The following is a 17811-nucleotide window of genomic DNA, read 5'->3' as shown; positions in this document are numbered from 1 at the left end:
GTTAGAGGCTTGGTCCTCAGGGCAGCAGTGTTCACAGGAGAGACTTTAAAAGAGATGGTTGGATTACATGGTCTCTAAATGGGTTTATACATTTATTTATTTATTCATTCATTCATTCATTTATTCCCAACAGGATTTCACTATGTAGCTCTGGCTATCCTAGAACTTACTATGTAGACCAGGCTGGCCTCAAACTCACAGAGACTGCCTGCCTCTGCCTTTTGAGGGATTTATACATGTAATAATTTACAACTTAATGGGGCTGTGTATATGTATACATGTGTGTGTTTACATGTTTGTGTATGTGCAGGTGCTCATACACGGTATGTATAGAAGCCAGAAGTCAACCATAGGTGTTTTTCCTCGGGTGCCATCTGCCTTGGTTTATTCCAGTTCTCACTGGCCTGGAGCTAGCTAACAGAATTGGAGGACCAGAAGTCCACTTGTCTCTACTTCCCAGCATGGGATTACAAACTAGTGCCACTGCACCTTGCTTTCTCAGGTGCTTCCTGGGGCTGGAATTGAGGTGCTCCTGTCTTCATGCTCTCGTGGCAAGCACTTTACTGGCTAATCTGTCTCTCCAGCCCACTTATGAGGGCTTAGCTGGAAGGCAAGCCTTTTCTCTTTGTTGCCTGGAAGCCATTACATGAGCAGTATTCTTCTGCTACTTGTTTCTGCCTGGATGGAATGTCTCAACACATGCATGCATGCCCTCCTGCAGGCATGCACCCCGAGTAAACAAATGACCCACAAGACTAGCCAGCCATCAGCTATAACTTTTGAAACCGTGAGCCAAAATATACCCTTCCTTCTAAAGTTGAGTTTCTTCAAGTATTTTTGTCACAGGGACAAAAAGCTAAGTGATAGTTCTGAGAATCCGTGTTGCTGCTCTCAGATGGTCCAGCTCTGCGTGCATGGTACACATGTAAATGTGGACATACCCTAGAAAAGAGACAAAGGGGCTATGCTTGCAGAGGGCCCAGATTTGGCTCCAAGCACCCACGTGATTGCCCACAACCTCCAGTTGCAGTTCCTGGGGTCTGATGCCCTCTTCTGGTCCCCACAGGCAGTGCATGAACATAATCCACTTAACACATGCAGACAAAACACTCATGTATACATAAAAAGTAGAAAGGAGAAAAGCCTTTCTTAGCATGAAGCAACTTACAGACTAATGGACCGTAAAGAGGAACGGCCGTATAAATGTAAGCCACCCCTCTCTTTGACAGCCTCACGCTTTTCTGGTTATGGTTCAAGAATGTATTAACAACTACAACCTAAATATTAATTCAGTTTATCTATTTAATATATTTAATAAATGTTAATTATATTTTTAATTTTTATTATTTATTTACTTTACATTCAGATTGCTGTTTCCGCTGCCCTCCTCCAAATCTCTCCCTCTCACCTCACCTCCCTCTCCACCCACCCCTCTTCTCTCTTCTCAGGAAAGGGGAGGCCTCCCACGAATATCAACCAGCCTTGGTACATCAAGGTGCCAATAAGACTAGGTGCATTCCTCATATTGAGACTAGATGAGGCAGCCCAGTTAGAGCATTATAGTTTTATAAAGATCTGTTTCATTATTCATTTGTGTCATGATAAATATTTTATTTGATAAGCTAACAATTACAGAATCAAATTATTATTACACTAAGCAAACATTAATTAGAGGTATTTTAATGCCCTGGGAGCATTTTGTCATAAAGAAATAAATCGTTTGGGTTGTAACTTTGGTGTTTGTATTTATTAGACTAATAACCTTAGGGTAAAAAGTATTGTGTATTTGTGTTTATTATGTAGCCAAGGCTGATCTTGAATTCTCTGTATGATCAAGGACATCCCTGGATTTCTGATCCTCCTGCTTCTTCCTTAAGTGCTAGGTTACAGGTGTAGGTCACCATGCATAGTTTTATGTGGCGATGGGAACTAAACCCAGTGCTCCATGCATGGCGGACAAGTGCAGTACCAACTGTGCTGCATCCCCAGCCCTCATCGAAGTTTTCAAGGAACTCTTTTTTTTTTTTTTCTGCCTTGTTTTGTTTTGATTGGTTGGGGGTTTTGAGCCCAGGGTGCCTTTGTACTCTTAACACACTTCTGGGTGATTGAGGGCATTTCTAGAAAGGATTAACTGTGGGAAGACCCATCCTGAACGTAGATGGACCAGGTGTAATGATGGGAGGAAGGGGTAGAGTGCACAGGCATTACTCTCTCTGCTTCCTGTCTACCATGAGGTGTCCAGCCACCTACACCATGTATGCTGCCACTGTGCTGTGTCTCCATTTAAGACCAAAGGAACAGGCCTAAGGGACCAGGGACCAAAACCATTATCTTTGTTTATTTTGGTCTAATAGCACACTTACTCCCTCCCCGTCCTACCCACCCACTTCCTGAAAAAGAACTCTGATTAGCAACCTCTCTTACCTACAAATGCATTGTGACTGACTGGCAAATGGAATAAAATTCCATTACCAAAATAAGTCTTTCCTCCTTTTAAATTATTTATTTCAAGACACGGACAAATAGGATTTCAGCAGGGCATGGGAGTGACTGAATACTTCAGATTTCATCTCCAGCCCCTCTTGGTGTCTTAATTTTACTTGGTTTGCATAGTCTGTGTTATGTTGGACTGAAAGATAAGGTTTGGGGAGAAAGGCTGAAGTTCAGTATGCTTAGAGATGTGTAGCCCAACGCCGCATACTAAGTGTTTCCTTTGGCATTATCTCTATGATCCTGTAGAAAACATGCACAATCTTCTTTAGTTGCCCACATATCCTTTTGATTGATCATTTATTGCAGAAAAACGACCTATTTTCTGTCCTCACAGGACACAGAACATTTTTAATGTTCTCCCAGTATAGTGTGTTCTTGAGTTACACCGTTTTCTTCCCAAGACACGTATTCAGTAGTTACTGGAATGAAAGTATTTGTATGAATGTTCATACTAGGATGTTTGTTTACTTTTTTGCATTGGCCATTAAGTATAATGGTTTCTGGAGGTAAATGCTGCCGGGAGGCGGAGGTCTGACTCACTGGGGAATGGTGAGAGTGCAGCTTTGGAGGGAATTTCCTTCCTGGCCACAGTGTAGTAATGTCATTGTCAGGACGTTATTAAATAATATGCCATGCTGTCATGTTGTTTGTCTTTGTTTGAGCATATTCGGGAGAGAAAAATAATGTTCTAATGAGCCTCTGCTGTGAGAATGACTTTGCACATAAATATTTGTATTCTTGGTTGAGTTCACCCCATCCTTAGAAACAAGCTTGTTGTGTTGGTTCTGTGCTTTGCACATGGTGATCTATAACTATGTCCTTAACAGTCATGCTCATCCTATATGTGAGCATGTAACAAGGCTCTAAAACTACTATCTATCTAACCATAAAGCTTGTTCTTTGGTAAATACAGGGAATGGTTATATGTTTTTAAAATTAATGTATTTACTTTATATCCCAATAGTAGCTTCTCCTCCCACCTCTCCTCCCAGTTTTTCCCTCTCACCTCATCTCCTTTCCGTTTTCCTCCTCCTCCTCCTCCCTTTCTTCTCAGTAAAGGCTCAGAAAAAGGGAGGCCTGCTAGGGATGTCAACCCACCTTGGCATATCAAGTTGCTGTAGGACCAAGGGCATCTTCTATTATGGCTAGGCAAGGCAGCCTAGTTAGGGGAAAGGATCCAAAGGCAGGCAGCAGAGTCAGAGACAGCCCCTGCCCCTGCTGTTAGGAGTCTCACATGAAGATGGTGCTGCACAGCTGTTATACACTGCTGAGGGCCTAGGCCCAGCCCATGTGTGCTGTTTGGTGGTTCACTCTTGTGGAGCACTAGTTGATTCTGTATCTTTTCTTGTGGTGACCTTGACCTCTTTGGTTTCTTCAATCCTTTGTCCCTCTCTTCCATAGAATTCCCTAAGCTCCGACTAGTGTTTGGCTGTGGGCCACCCTTTCCAACAGCTGCTGGCTGAAGCCTCTCAGATGACAGTTACGCTACATGCTTTTTTGGAAGTATAGAGGAACATCATTAATAGTGTCAGTGTAGGCACTCTCTCATGGGATAGGTCTCAAGGGGCCAGTCATTGGTTGGCCATTCTTCCAAATTCTGCTCCATCTGTACCCCCTGCATATCTTTTTGGCAGGTTAAAAAAAAATGTGGGTCTCAGGTATTGGTTGGTTGGTGTCCCAATCCCTCCATTGGAACTCTTTTCTGGTTGCAAGAGATGGCCCTTTTGGGTTCTGTATCCTCCATTGCTACAAGTCTTAGCTAGAGTCACCCTCATAGAGTCCTGAGAGTTTCCATTGTCATAGTGTATGGGCCATACCACCCTGATTGTACCTAATCTCTTCTGATAAAAATTGCTTTTTGCATAGGTTCTGTGTCCGAGGTGATACGCTTGGCAATTTCAGATTTAGTTTGCTTCTGTGCGGAAATTTAGGCTTAGGAAGTTGAAGTGTGGTTTACCTGTGTTTACACACCTGGATCTAGGTGCTAAGTTTAACGGAGGTGTGCATTCCTCCATATTTGATTTGGTTTTAAATAAGCCTGGCCTTGTACATGTGATCTGCCTTTTTTTTTTTTTTTTTTTTTTTAGCATCTTGAATACTATGGATATTGATAGGTGTGTGATATTACACCCAACTTTCAAAATTTGATATTAATTTTTAATACTGTTCCAGTCTTTTGCTATGAAAGCAGCAGGATTGGGAGACAGTTTAGTGTGTGTTGACATAACCAGGAAAATCGTCATGGAATGTGATAATAAAGTACAGGAAATGCAGGATCAGAAAGGCTTACACTGCATGGAGCTAGCTAACTGGTGCTGAGATAGTAGACTGCTTTATGCTAGACAGCTGGTCTGTTGGCATACTTTTGGGGAATATAGCACTCTGTTCCTCTTGGTGGTACCATGGTACTTGCAGCTCCAAGGAGGAAATCATCTCACTCTCAGTACTGCAGGCTTTCCTACCCCTGCCCCCTCTTTTTTTGGAATTTTTTTTCAAGATTTCTCTGCACTTAGCCCTGAGATACTTTCTCTACTCATAGCCCTGGCTCTTGTGGAACTCACTCTCTGCCTTACCCTGATTCCTCTTCATGTATTTGGTGGTTAAAGAAGGGAGGTCTGTAGAAGTTAGACTAACTGGTATTTCTTGGCAAACCATGGCGAATCAGCTACAATAAGTCGCTGAACGCTACTGGTGGAACATTCTCATTGGAATCATCTAGAGATGATATCCAAGTTGTACCTTACACAACATAGGTAGAAAAAACAGATAAATAGCAAAACATCATCAAACTGGACATTTAAACATCTAGCAGGAATGAAAAGGGAAGCTATAAGAACCTGTCGTGCTGGAGTTCCCAGGAGCTCCTGGAAAATCCCGGAAGAACATCTCCATGTATGACCATTTTGGCTTCTCATTCTCAAAGTAACTCTGTTGGTAAAGGTTTGCCTTTTAGCTGTTTGTAAGGATGGAATGCTTTTAATACGATTGGACATTTACTTTTCTCTTTTCTCCCTGTCACTGGGGTGAGGTATCTGCCTTTCCCAAGAGATTACCTCAGGGGACACTTGATAAATATGCTTGAGTTTAAGAGTTTGCTATCAGAGTCTTCTCTAAACAGAACATGACAGTTTTCCAATATATTTTATAGTACATTATATAAGCAGAGGATTAATGCCTTAATTGCTATCTTTTTTAATTTTATAATTATATTTATGTACAGAAAACTTGGTGTATATTTCACCCAGTTTAGTGGCGAATTCTTTAGTCTTTGTCTTTTCCAGCTTGGCAATGAGAGCCAGACTTAGGACCCAGGACGTTGCCACCCCAGTGTCAGCAGATCTCGTCATATCTGTCATTATAATTGGTCCTGATAGCTTCCACCAGCTTAGCCAGAGCACCCTTGCCTTCCGAGTTAACCTGTGTGAAGGCAACAGTGGTGCATGTCTTCCTGCGGACCAGGCAGCCCAGCCTGACCTTTCCCTTGATGATACAGTAGGGCACCCCCATCTTTCAACACAGGACAGGCAGGAAAACCACCAGCTCAGTGGGGTCTACATCATGGGCAATCACTACCAGCTGAGCTTTCTTGTTCTCCACCAAAGTGGTGACTGTATTGACCCCTGCTCAGAGGACAGGCAGTCTCTCAGTTGGGGCGTCCCCTTTGTCAGCAGCTTTCTTCTCAGCACGGGCCAGCAGTCTTGGCTTCTTCTGCTTTGTCTCTGCGCTGTACTTGTGGGCAAGCTTAAGCAGCTGAGTCGCTGTTAGCCTGTTCAGGGCCTGGGTGAACTGGTTAATGGCAGGAGGTACTGTGAGCCACTTATAGAGGATGGCTCTTTGCTGCCGCCGGGCCATTTGACGAAGCGTGTTAGATCTCTTTTGGGCTGGATACCCTGATCAGTGCCGAAGTTCTTGGGCCTTTTCTCAAATAAAGGATTGACCACTTTTTTGGCCTCCTGTTTCTTGACAATGGCGGGGTCTAGGGCCACCTTCTTCCCCTTGGCCTTCTTTTCTTTGCTCAGCTGGAGGAGAGAGAAGGAAGAGGGAATCGTGGGTGATAAGTAAGCGGCCACAGAAATTCCTTAATTGCTATCTTGAAAGTATATTTTACTGCTGGATGGTGAGTAAGCTTTACTCTACAGAAGAATAAAGTATTATTGGACTAAGCTACTAAAGACCTTTATTCCCAAGAGGCTCAAGTAGCAGTCCCATTCTGCAGAGCTGATCAGTAAGTCCCCGCTGACAGTTTGCCTTAGGAATTCAGCTATCTCCATTAAGAGCTTCAGAGTGTTTCCTAAAGATCCTGTTTCTCATTGGTTCTCCCATAGCTGAAGACATGGCTGCGCAGTGCGTCACGAAGGTGGAGCTAAATATTTCCTGTAACAGCCTTTTGGATACTGATCTAACGTCAAAGTCCGACCCTTTATGTGTGTTGTTTTTGAACACCAGTGGTCAACAGTGGTATGAGGTAATCCTGAATAATATGGGTGAAAACTGGTCCTTATTTCTTTTTGTCAATGTTAAGAGCTTACTTTAAAATGTTAAAAATAATACCACAGGACTGAAGAGTTAGCTTAAGAACCCTGGCTGATCTTCCAGACAACATAGGCTCTATTCCCAGCCCCACACCGTGGATCAGCCACCTACAACTCCAGTTCCAGGGGATCCAACACTCCCTCTGACTTGGAGGCACAGTACCTGTGTAATACCCGGATGTACTTGCAGGGGAAGCACCACACACATTAACTGGACCATCTCATCTGTTAGTGCAATTTTTTTTTTGACAAATTTGTCATCGATAGTACAATTCCTCAAGTACATAGAGAAATTTCCAAAAGATAAATAAGTGGGCTAGTGAGATGGCTCAGTGACTAGATGGCTAAGCCAGGTAATTTAAGTTTGATCTCCAGAACCCGTGTGGTAGAAGGAAGGAACTGACTTTACAGTTGTTGGCTGACCTCTGCAAGTTGAACCCTAACCTCCACATACATGGTATATAGTACCTGTGCACCCCACATATACATACATTTAAAGACATTTAGTCTTATGCTTATGTGTAATTATATCCAGTACATAAAGATGTTAAAAATCTAAGTACTACTTGGATCTGAAAATCTTTTTGGTTTTTTTTGTTTGTTTGTTTTTGTTTTTTGGGATGAGTATAGGTTGAACGCACAGAAAGGATTAAGAATTCTTTGAATCCCAAATTTTCTAAGACATTTGTCATTGATTACTACTTTGAAGTGGTTCAGAAATTGAAGTTTGGAATCTATGATATTGACAACAAAACTATCGAGCTGAGTGATGATGACTTCTTGGGAGAATGTGAAGTCACCCTTGGACAAGTGAGTATCTAGTTTGATTTGTTCTGAATGTTTGTTTTGTTTTATTTTGTTGTTATAGCATCTCACTACCTAGCAATGGTTGGCGTCCTCATTGCTATGTAGCCCAGTTTGGCCTTAAACTTCTGGTAACCCTTGAGCTGCTGCTTCCGTAATGCTGTGATTACTGGTATATGCCATCACACCCAGCTATTTTATGTAGATTTTAAACCAAAGAGTTGGGTGTTTTTGAAAAACATTGTGTCATAGAAAGTGTGCTATTGCTGTGAAGAGACATTATGACCACAGCAGCTCTTATAAAAGAGACATATAATTGGGGCTGGCTTACAGTTTAGAGTGTCAGTCCATCATTTTCATGATGGTGGCACACAGGCAGACACAGCAGCTGAGAGTTATACATCGTGATCACAGGCAGCAGGAAGAGAAAGACGCTTGGCCTGGCTTGAGCTTTGAAACCTCAACACCCCTTAACCCCCACCCCCTAACACACTTCCTCTAACAAAGCCATACTTTGTAATCCCTGTCAAGTAGTACCACTCCCTAATGTCTAAGCATTCAAATATATGAGCTGATAGGGATCATTTTTATTTTAACCACCACAAGTTCTTAGTATAATTTTTTTGGTTGGTAACTGTAATAGCCCTCTTGGACATCAGTTGCATTTGGTTAGTGTACTTTTCTAGGTTGACCCCAGTAAGACTCAACCTTTCTAATTCTGTAACACTTTAATATGTTCCTGGTGTGGTAACTTCCGATGGTAACATTATCTGTATTGCTACTTTGTAACTATGATTTTGCAACTGTCATGAATATAATGTAAACATCTGTGTTTTCTGATGGTCTTAGTTAGCCCTGTGAAAGGGTCCTGTGACTCCCAGAGCGGTGGCAACCCCAGGTTGAAAACCACTGTTCCAGGGGTTGTTCTCCTGTAAAGAGGTCCATCAGTTGTGGTTTTGGTTTAAGCTCTTTCCTTTCATTTGCATTTTAATTTTCAAAAGATGATTTGGGTCTTGAGTGAGAAATCTTTCTCTCACTGCAAAGCAAAAGATTTCTCCTTAACAATACTAATCTCTTTAAACAATTATGTCTGCTTTCTCAGCATTTACCTAATCTGTAACATTAAATTTTCATTTTTCCTTGATGTATTTTTTTTTAAAACATTTCCTTTGCTGCCAGTAGTTCTTTCCTACTGTAGACCTACCTGGGTCAGAGTGGAGAGCAGTAACCATTACACAGCTTGGATGCTCTGTCTTGAGATTTTTCTCCACCAAACGAATTAGACCATTACTATTGAATTCAGCCCCATCCATATGCTCTGGGCATGGGCAGAAGGTGGCCAAATTCTTTGCTAAATATGCCATCACTAGCTGTCTTAGTCAAGGTTTCTAGTACTGCATAAGCATCATGACCAAGCAGCAAGTTGGGAAGGAAGGGGTTTATTCAGCTTACACGTCCACATTGCTGTTCATCACCAAAGGAAGTCAGGACTGGGACTCACACTGATCAGGAAGCAAGAGCTGATGCAGAGGCCATGGAGGGATGTTACTTACTGGTTTGCTTCCCATGGCTTGCTCAGCTTGCTCTCTTATAGAACCCAAAACCACCAGCCCAGGGATGGCACCACCTACAATGGGCTGGGTCCTCCCCGCTTGATCACTAGTGGAGAAAATGCCTTATAGCTGGGTCTCTTGGAAGCATTTCCACAACTGACACTCCTTTTTCTGTAATACCTTCAGCTTGTGTCAAGTTGACACACAAAACCAGCCAGTACGCTAGCCTATAGCCCCATTCGTGAGAGTCCTTGTTCCCCTCTGAAACCTCATGATCTAAGTCTCTGCTGTTTTTGTAGCATAGCATTCTGGCTTTCTAAGTTGCCACCAAATGACCCACTGAGTATTGCTTTTAGCATTCTAGGATTTTTCTAACACCACATTCCAAACTCTTTTTATAGTCCTCCCACGTAGTTCAAAAGACGTAAGGAACACAGGGCCAGGCTCATCCCAGCAGCAGCCCCTCTCATTCACCGTTGTGCTGTGTTTGCTAGTATCTTATGGCAGTCATGAGATATCTGACGAAGGATTTAAGGAAGAATAGTTCATTTTTCTTCGGAGAAGGTTTATTTTGTAGTTCCTTGTTTGAGCCAGGGTGGATCTTTCATCGTGTAGCTCCCTTTTGGAGTGGAGGTGATAAGATCTTTGAAGGTTATTCATGAAATAAATAGGTTATTTGTGTGACTTCCCTTTTCTCATTGCTGTGACTAAATGCCTGGCAAAGCAGCTTAAAAAAGATTTATCTTGGCTCACATTTCAAGCAAGACTGGAGTCCATCATGGAGGGAAGGCATGGCAGGCGGGTTTCTACTCAGAGTTTGTTGAGAGATGAAATGCTGGACTCTCTCCCATTCTCAGGAAGGAGCTAATGTATAAAGTAATGAATGAACAACCTAATGTCCGGACAGATACTATCTGCCAGAGTGAAGGCCTTGGAAACCTTTTCAAATGGGTTGTAAATGTGGAGATGCCTTTTAAATGTTTTTAAGGAATGCAGTTTTAATGTCCCTCTACTGACTGTAACTGAACTTTACACTCAAGTTCTTTTTTTTTTTAAGTATGCATTTCAGCAACTTAAGTGATGAAGTATTACTTTCTACTTTTAACAGATTGTTTCCAGTAAGAAGCTGACTCGACCACTGGTGCTCAAAAATGGCAAACCTGCAGGGCAAGGGAGTATTACGGTAAAGATCACATCGTCTTTTGCTTCAAGAAATAGAGTCTCCTAGTCTACTAAGCAAATACTCTATAGCTGTGTCTGATCAGTTGGTCTTGAACATTGTGTTCCATTTACTCTGGCCTGTCATCACTAATGGCAACTGTCATGGTAACAAAAGACAACAATGGAATCCCTTCCTTCAGTTGTCATAAGTTGTCTGTTAAGCTCAGGTGTACATCTTCCATGAATGTGTCAGTTCTTCAGTTAGAGAGAAAAGGTTTAGTACTGAATTACTTTGGCTCTCTGTATAGGATACATGGTCTTCTTACTACAATGAAAGCTTTCCATGGTGGATCTTATTCTAAATGGATGTTATAACAGGACCGTTGAACCTATAAACGTGTAGACTGCATGGTGGTGTATTCCTGTTATTTTAGCACTCAGGAGCTTGAAGCAAGAGAATCACCCAAAGTTCAAGGCCAGCCTAGTCTATTCAGTGAGTTCTTGATTAGCTAGTACTAGGAAATGATTTTGTGTCTCAGAAGTAAAAGAGGAGGGGGAAAAAAAGGAAAAACAAAAAACAAGCAGACCAGACAGAACCAATGAAAAAGTCATAGAAGCTCTTTATCCTGGCTTCCTGTCCTTGCATCTGCACATAGCATCACACGCAGGGTTTCCGTGGCTCATTATTTAGCTATGAGCAAAGAATATGTATGCTTTACCATACTCTAAGTTTACAGTTAGTATGATGACAAGCTTTTGGATACCTTTTCTTGTAGTATTTCCTTCATCAGTGATAGTATTCTAACTAGTTTTCTGTGATATAGAATCTGGTTATAACAATTGTCAAGTACATTTTCCTCAGCAGCTTCTAGTTCTATCTTAGATTTCCAACGAGGACAAGAATGTTTAGACAATTGAGAGTGCTGACTTTGTACTACAGAGAACTTTACTAATAGTTAAGATACTGTGGCTTCATTTCAGATCAATAAGTGTTTTGCCTTTTTCTAAGGATTTCTTTGGAGAGGAGCAATTCTGAGCCTTAACTCCCCTACCCCCATGACAGCCCCAACCCCTTGTGTAGACTTTGCTATAGTGGAGTTAATACAAAGAGAGTTGAGATAGCCTGGCATTTGACTTAGGGTAGAGTGGCTCTTGCAGTTATACCAGACGAAAAGTGCTGGGCTCATATTTTACTTTAGAGGTCTAAGAAAGGATTTATTTAATCTTCCTTCTCAATCAATGTGTGCAGATTTTTAGCTGGTTTTGTGTAAAGGATATCTATCCTTCAGTCTTCTTGTACTTTGAATGTTCTATGGATTAGGAATATGTAGTTTACAGAACCAAAATTTTTTTTGGCCGTTAGTTTTATCCTTGAACATTCTTGACCATATCCACAGTGGAAATATGTTTATAAACACATTGTGTGATAAGCACTGCTTACCTCACCCCTGCTGTACACACACCTGAAACATGGCTTTCTAGGGAACCACACTTAAAAACAGTTTTGTCAATGGTATGGTGCTTGCCTAACTTGTGCCACATCCTGGAGTCAATCCCAAGCTGCAAATACAATGCAATAAAAAGAAAGTGCTTGGTTTGTATGTATTCATTTTCCTTCACCTGCTTTATGTACTTGTAGATTTTAGCAGAAGAAATAAAGGATAACAGAGTGGTACTGTTTGAAATGGAAGCCAGAAAACTGGATAATAAGGTAGGTACATTTTGTATATTGTGCAAGGAAAAGGATCACTTTTTCCCAGCACTGGTTCTTTTTTGAGATATTAACAATGCAGTTAGAAAGTAGAGGCACCAGACACATGGGCACTGGGAAAATTTCTTGAACAGAACACCAATGGCTTATGCTCTAAGATCAAGAATCAACAAATGGGACCTCACAAAACTGCAAATCTTCTGTAAGGCAAAGGACACTGTCATTAGGAAAAATCAGCAACCAACAGATTGGGAAAAGATCTTTACCAATCTTATATCTGATAGAGGGCTAATATCCAATACATACAAAGAACTGAAGAAGTTAGACTCCAGAGAATCAAATAACCCTATTAAAAATGGAGTACAGAGCTAAACAAAGAATCCTCAGCTGAGGATTATCAGATGACTGAGAAGCACCTAAAGAAATGTTCAGTGGTTTTTTTAATCAGGGAAATGCAAATCAAAACAACCTGAGATTCCACCTCACACCAGTCAGAATGGCTAAGATCAAAACCTCAGGCAGTAGCAGATGCTGGCAAGGATGTGGAGAAAGAGGAACACTCCTCCATTGTTGGTGGGATTGCAGACTGGTACAACCATTCTGGAAATCAGTCTGGAGGTTCCTCAGAAAATTGGACATAGTACTACCTATACCACTCCTGGGCATATACCCAAAAGACACTCTAACATATGACGAGAACACACGTTCCACTATGTTCATAGCAGTCTTATTTATAATAGCCAGAATCTGGAAAGAATCCAGATGTCCCTCAACAGAGGAATGGATACAGAAAATGTGGTACATTTATACAATGGAGAACTACTCAGCTATTAAAAACAATGACTTCATGAAATTCTTAGGTAAATGGATGGAACTAGAAAATATCATCCTGAGTGAGGTAACCCAGTCACAGAAAAACCCACATGGTATGCAGGTATGATAAGTAGTTATTAACCCAAAAGCTCTAATTACCCGAGATACAATCCACAGACTACATGAAGCTCAAGAAGGACGACCAAAGTGTGGATGCTTCAGTCCTTCTTAGAAGGGGGAACAAAAATACTCATAGGAGGAAATATGGAGACAAAGTTTGGAGCAGAGAATGAAGGAATGGCCATTCATAGCCTGCCCTACCTGGGGATCCAACCCATATACATATAGCCACCAACCCCAGACAATATTGCTGATGCCAAGAAGTATATGCTGACAAGAGCCTGATAGAGCTGTCTCCTGAGAGGCTCTGTCAGAGCATGACAAATACAGAGGCAGACGCTCACAGCCAACCATTGAACTAAAGAACAGGGTCCCTATTGGAGGAGTTAGAGAAAGGATTGAAGGAGCTGAAGGGGTTTGCGACCCCATAAGAACAACAGTACCAACCAATCAAAGCTCCCAGGGACTATAAACCACCATCCAAAGAGTAACCATGGACTGGCCCATGGCTCCAGCTTCATTTATAGCAGAGGATGGCCTTGTTGGGCACCAATGGGAGGAGAAGCCCTTTGTCCTGCCAAGGTTCAAACCCCCAGAGTAAGGGAATGTCAGGACAGGGGGTCAGGAAGGTATGGGTAGGTGGGGGAATACCCTCATAGAAGCAGGGTGAGGGAGGATGAGATGGGGGTTATGGATGGAAAACCAGAAAGGGGATAACATTTTAAATGTAAATAAAAAACAAATCCCTCACCACAAAACACAATGTAGTTAGCATGAACTGTTCATCTGAGCAGAGTGCTGTTCCCCCCTTCCTCCCTCCCCATTCCCTTTCTCCTGCTCCCTTATTCCTTTTCTGACTATGCTTAAACAGAACCCAGTTCCCTTCAGCTTTTCAATAAGATGCAATTAAAGATTAAAAGAATACAAGCATTAATATTATGGTAAAGTTTAAGAAAGTATTTTAGTAACCTTTAGGGGAAAAGTAAAACGCCTGTGGCTTATTAAGTATAAATTAGCTAACGCTCTTGCATTGCACTACTTGAATACACATCAGTGTACAGTGTTCTTCACAATTTTTGTTTTCCTTAAAACTTAGTTTCAAAGTATCTTAAGACTAGTTTCTAGTCTTTAAAAATTAACATAGATACATTAATACAATAACATTTTTTAAAATACTGTATTGCCATATGTGGTGATGTACACCTTAAATCTAAGCATGTGGGAGACAAAGGCAGCCTGGTCTACAAAGTGAGTTCCAGGCCAGCCAATAATACATAATGATAAGCCATCTCAAACAAACAAACAAAAAACAGAACAAAGCAAAAAAAAAAAAATCACCCAAGAAATACCGTGTTCTATCACCCATCCTAACACTTGTGATTCGTGGTGAATTTTGTTTCTCTATAGCCACTTTCCCTCTTCCCAGACACCATGTCATTTTGCATGCAAATATTTTGGGATGTTTCTAAAGACCATTTAAAGTGTAATATTTTAAACGCCTCTTAAGATGCTATTTGATCTATAAATTCTTCTTTGTTGTGTCTGTCTTGCCATCTGTCCCTCACTCCCTCTCTTCTTCCTTCCCCACCCACGTCTATTCATTTGTCTGTCTGTACATTTAGGAAACAGATTCCTCTGTTCTGTGGAAGTTTGTACATTCTGCAGGTAGCTAATAAAATCCCGGTGGCATCACTTCTCTTGCTTTATTTTCTGTTTCCTAACTCTAGTAAGCTGATCTGATGGTATTTTAAAGTGTTGGCAAAACAGTTTCATCAGCTGTGATATGTAACTCCATCAGGGAGTTAATACTGTGCTATATTTTTTGGTAATTTTAATGACTACTGATGATAGCTATCTGCACATGTTATATTCTTGCAGGTCTGCAAAACAGTGATGTTCTTAGTAAGAAATGCTTCCACAGAAAGATGTTTCCCCAAACTGAATCTCTCTGATTGATTGATTGATTGATTGATTGATTGATTGATTGATTGATTTTTGGTGTCTTGAGGCAGGGTTTCTCTATGTAACAGCCCTGGCTGTAATGGAACTCACTAGCCTCAAACTCAAAGAGATCTACCTATCTCTGCCTCCCAGGTGTGCATGTGCCACCATGCCTGGCTCTATTTCTCCATTTTTATTTGAGAGGGGTGTTATTAGATTTTTTTATTTTATTTTATGCATGCGGTTGTTATGCATGTTAATGTTTTCCCTATGTGTATGTGTGCGCATGAAGCCTTTGGAGGTGCTCGGATCACTGTGTGGATCCTGGAAGTTGACCTGGGTCCTCTGGAAGAGCAGCAAGTACTGGAGCATCTCATGCCCACATTTCTCTGTTTCACAGGGTCTTCTCGACAGGAAGTACTAAGCCTTTGATATTCTCTGCATACCTCTTTTTTTTCTGAATAAGTTGATTCCCTACCATCTTCTAGATGTGACCACTAAGAATTTTTTGTTGTCCTATGTCAGTCTTTAAATATCTATAAGCTTATGTTTAACATTAACAACTGCTAGCTACAATGGGCAAATTTTGGCTGATATTCAAATTATTCCCAGCCTCAGTCTCAGGTTTGAAGCAGACCAGTAACAAGTATCTGTAGTTAGTCCCCTCGTTCCAGTTCTGTCACTTGACATGATGCTCCGTGTTAATTGTTTTCTAATCTCCATCCTAGACTGACACATTAAAAGGAGCCGGGTGTCATTTTAGTGGCTGTGTGTTACCATTTGCTCTTGCTCTTACTCAGGGTTTGTTTCTGGGTCTTTTTAGTATATATACAGACACAGAAAACTTTTCTTTTAAAGGTTAAGAGTGTGTGTGTGTGTGTGTGTGTGTGTGTGTGTGTGTGTGTGTGTGTGTGTGAGAATTTATGTGCCTGTGCACTTGTGATTGTGTACACAGAAGCAAGAGGAGAGCATTGGATCCCTCAGAGCCAGAGTTGCAGATGTCTGTAAGACGTGTATGCTGGGATCTGAATTAGTCCATGTCAAGCAGCAGGCACTTGTAACTTCTGAGCTATAGATGTCGCCAACTCCCTTTCTCTTTTAAAGATAATATTCTTATGTTTTTAACCTTATACTCATGACAGTCCTCCTGTCTCTGCCTCCCGAGTACTGAGATTATAGGTGTGAGCCCCTGTGCCAGATAGGAAAAGTTGTTTTGTTTTGTTTTTTTCTGAGATACAAGTTAAAGCCCATATCTCTCAGTTGATAATGTATATGACTTCAGGAGTTATTAAAGCCTGCAGTCTTTTCCCTTTAGCTAACTGTCCTGTTTTCATAGAGTTGGTATGACTAATGTTTGGGGTATCATCTGTGTACTAAATACTAGGTGAGTGGAAAGTTAAAATGCTGACATGGAGCCAAAACACATCTTAACATTTTAAAGTACCATGGTTTGAAACATAGGGTTGTTCATCACAGTGCCTTTTAATAGTTCTCCCTGGTAGACTTTCACACATAAAAGTTAGTGATAGAGAAAATGGGATTGATATTTGCAACCAGTGTATCATTACTGTGGAGTTGGACCTATGTGCTTGTATAAAAATATATACATGTATAACATGTTTAAGGTGTGTTTACATAGGGTTTAAGATAATGAAAGATGCTGTTCAAATGCAGGATCTCTTTGGGAAGTCAGATCCATACCTGGAGTTTCACAAGCAGACATCAGATGGCCACTGGCTGATGGTTCACCGAACAGAGGTAAGTTCTTGAATCTGAAAGTAGAATGATAGTTTTCTTTGGCAATATTATAATAATAATTAATACACACATACATCCAAAAATTTTTTAAGACACACTCTATATAGAGCACTGACTGTCCTGGAACTTATTGTATAAGCCATGTTGGCCTTGAATACACAGAAAATAATCATTTTAATTCAGATTTCTATGCAGTCAGTTATAAACAATGCTCATTTATTTGATTTTTTTCTCTTAAAAAAGAGACACTGCCATGCTTAATTATTTACATTTAAAAAAACTTTAAATTATATAAAAAATACTAAATGTTCTTCATTGCACTCTCTCGCTCTCTCTCACACACACACACACACACACACACACACACACACACACACCCCTACACACACCCACTCACATACCACAGTAGTGAAGCCAAAGCCAATTTATTTTTCATTTGGAAAACCATCCTTATGTAAACTACAAGCATCTAGATTCCCTTCAAATATTACATCAGGCAGTTTTCAGGAGTAAGTAAAGGCAGCCAGGAAAAGGAATGCATACCTTTAATCTCAGCACTCTGGAGACAGACAGATCTCTGTGAGCCAGCATTGTCTACATAGTAAATTCTAGGCCAGCCAGACCTATATTGCAACACCCTGTCTCAAAAGAGTAAAGGGCATGCTGCATCACTGGGAAATTACCTAAGGAAGTTATCATTGATTTACTAATGCCATTCCGTGTACCACTCATGCTCAGATTTCCTCAGTGTCAAATACATTTTATATAGATTGTATTTTGTCTAGGTTTCTGTGAGGCCTCTTGTTTTCCTTTTTCCTGATAGGCTTCCAGGTAGTTACCCACTTCTTTTTACCTGCCCATGCCATGGAATGGTTCAAATTATGGAGACTAGAGGAGATTCTTGTGTTTACTCCACATGTCAAGA

General features: G+C 41.0%; 1 protein-coding gene across 1 annotated transcript in view; it reads left to right on the top strand.

Moving 5' to 3' along the window:
• Positions 1-17811, top strand: part of Cpne3 (copine 3) — a 49275-nt gene that overhangs the window by 7712 nt on the left and 23752 nt on the right. Inside the window, exons 2-6 of the mRNA NM_001107917.3 lie at positions 6819-6958; positions 7656-7835; positions 10491-10565; positions 12183-12254; positions 16803-16886. Of these exons, the coding sequence (NP_001101387.2) occupies positions 6827-6958; positions 7656-7835; positions 10491-10565; positions 12183-12254; positions 16803-16886 (543 nt within the window). The 5' untranslated portion in view covers positions 6819-6826. The remainder of the gene's footprint in view (positions 1-6818; positions 6959-7655; positions 7836-10490; positions 10566-12182; positions 12255-16802; positions 16887-17811) is intronic.

Source organism: Rattus norvegicus, chromosome 5 (assembly GCF_036323735.1).
Source record: "Rattus norvegicus strain BN/NHsdMcwi chromosome 5, GRCr8, whole genome shotgun sequence".
Taxonomy (NCBI): domain Eukaryota; kingdom Metazoa; phylum Chordata; class Mammalia; order Rodentia; family Muridae; genus Rattus; species Rattus norvegicus.
The sequence above is the reverse complement of the archived record's forward strand: the minus strand, read 5'-3'. Positions and strand labels throughout refer to the sequence as shown.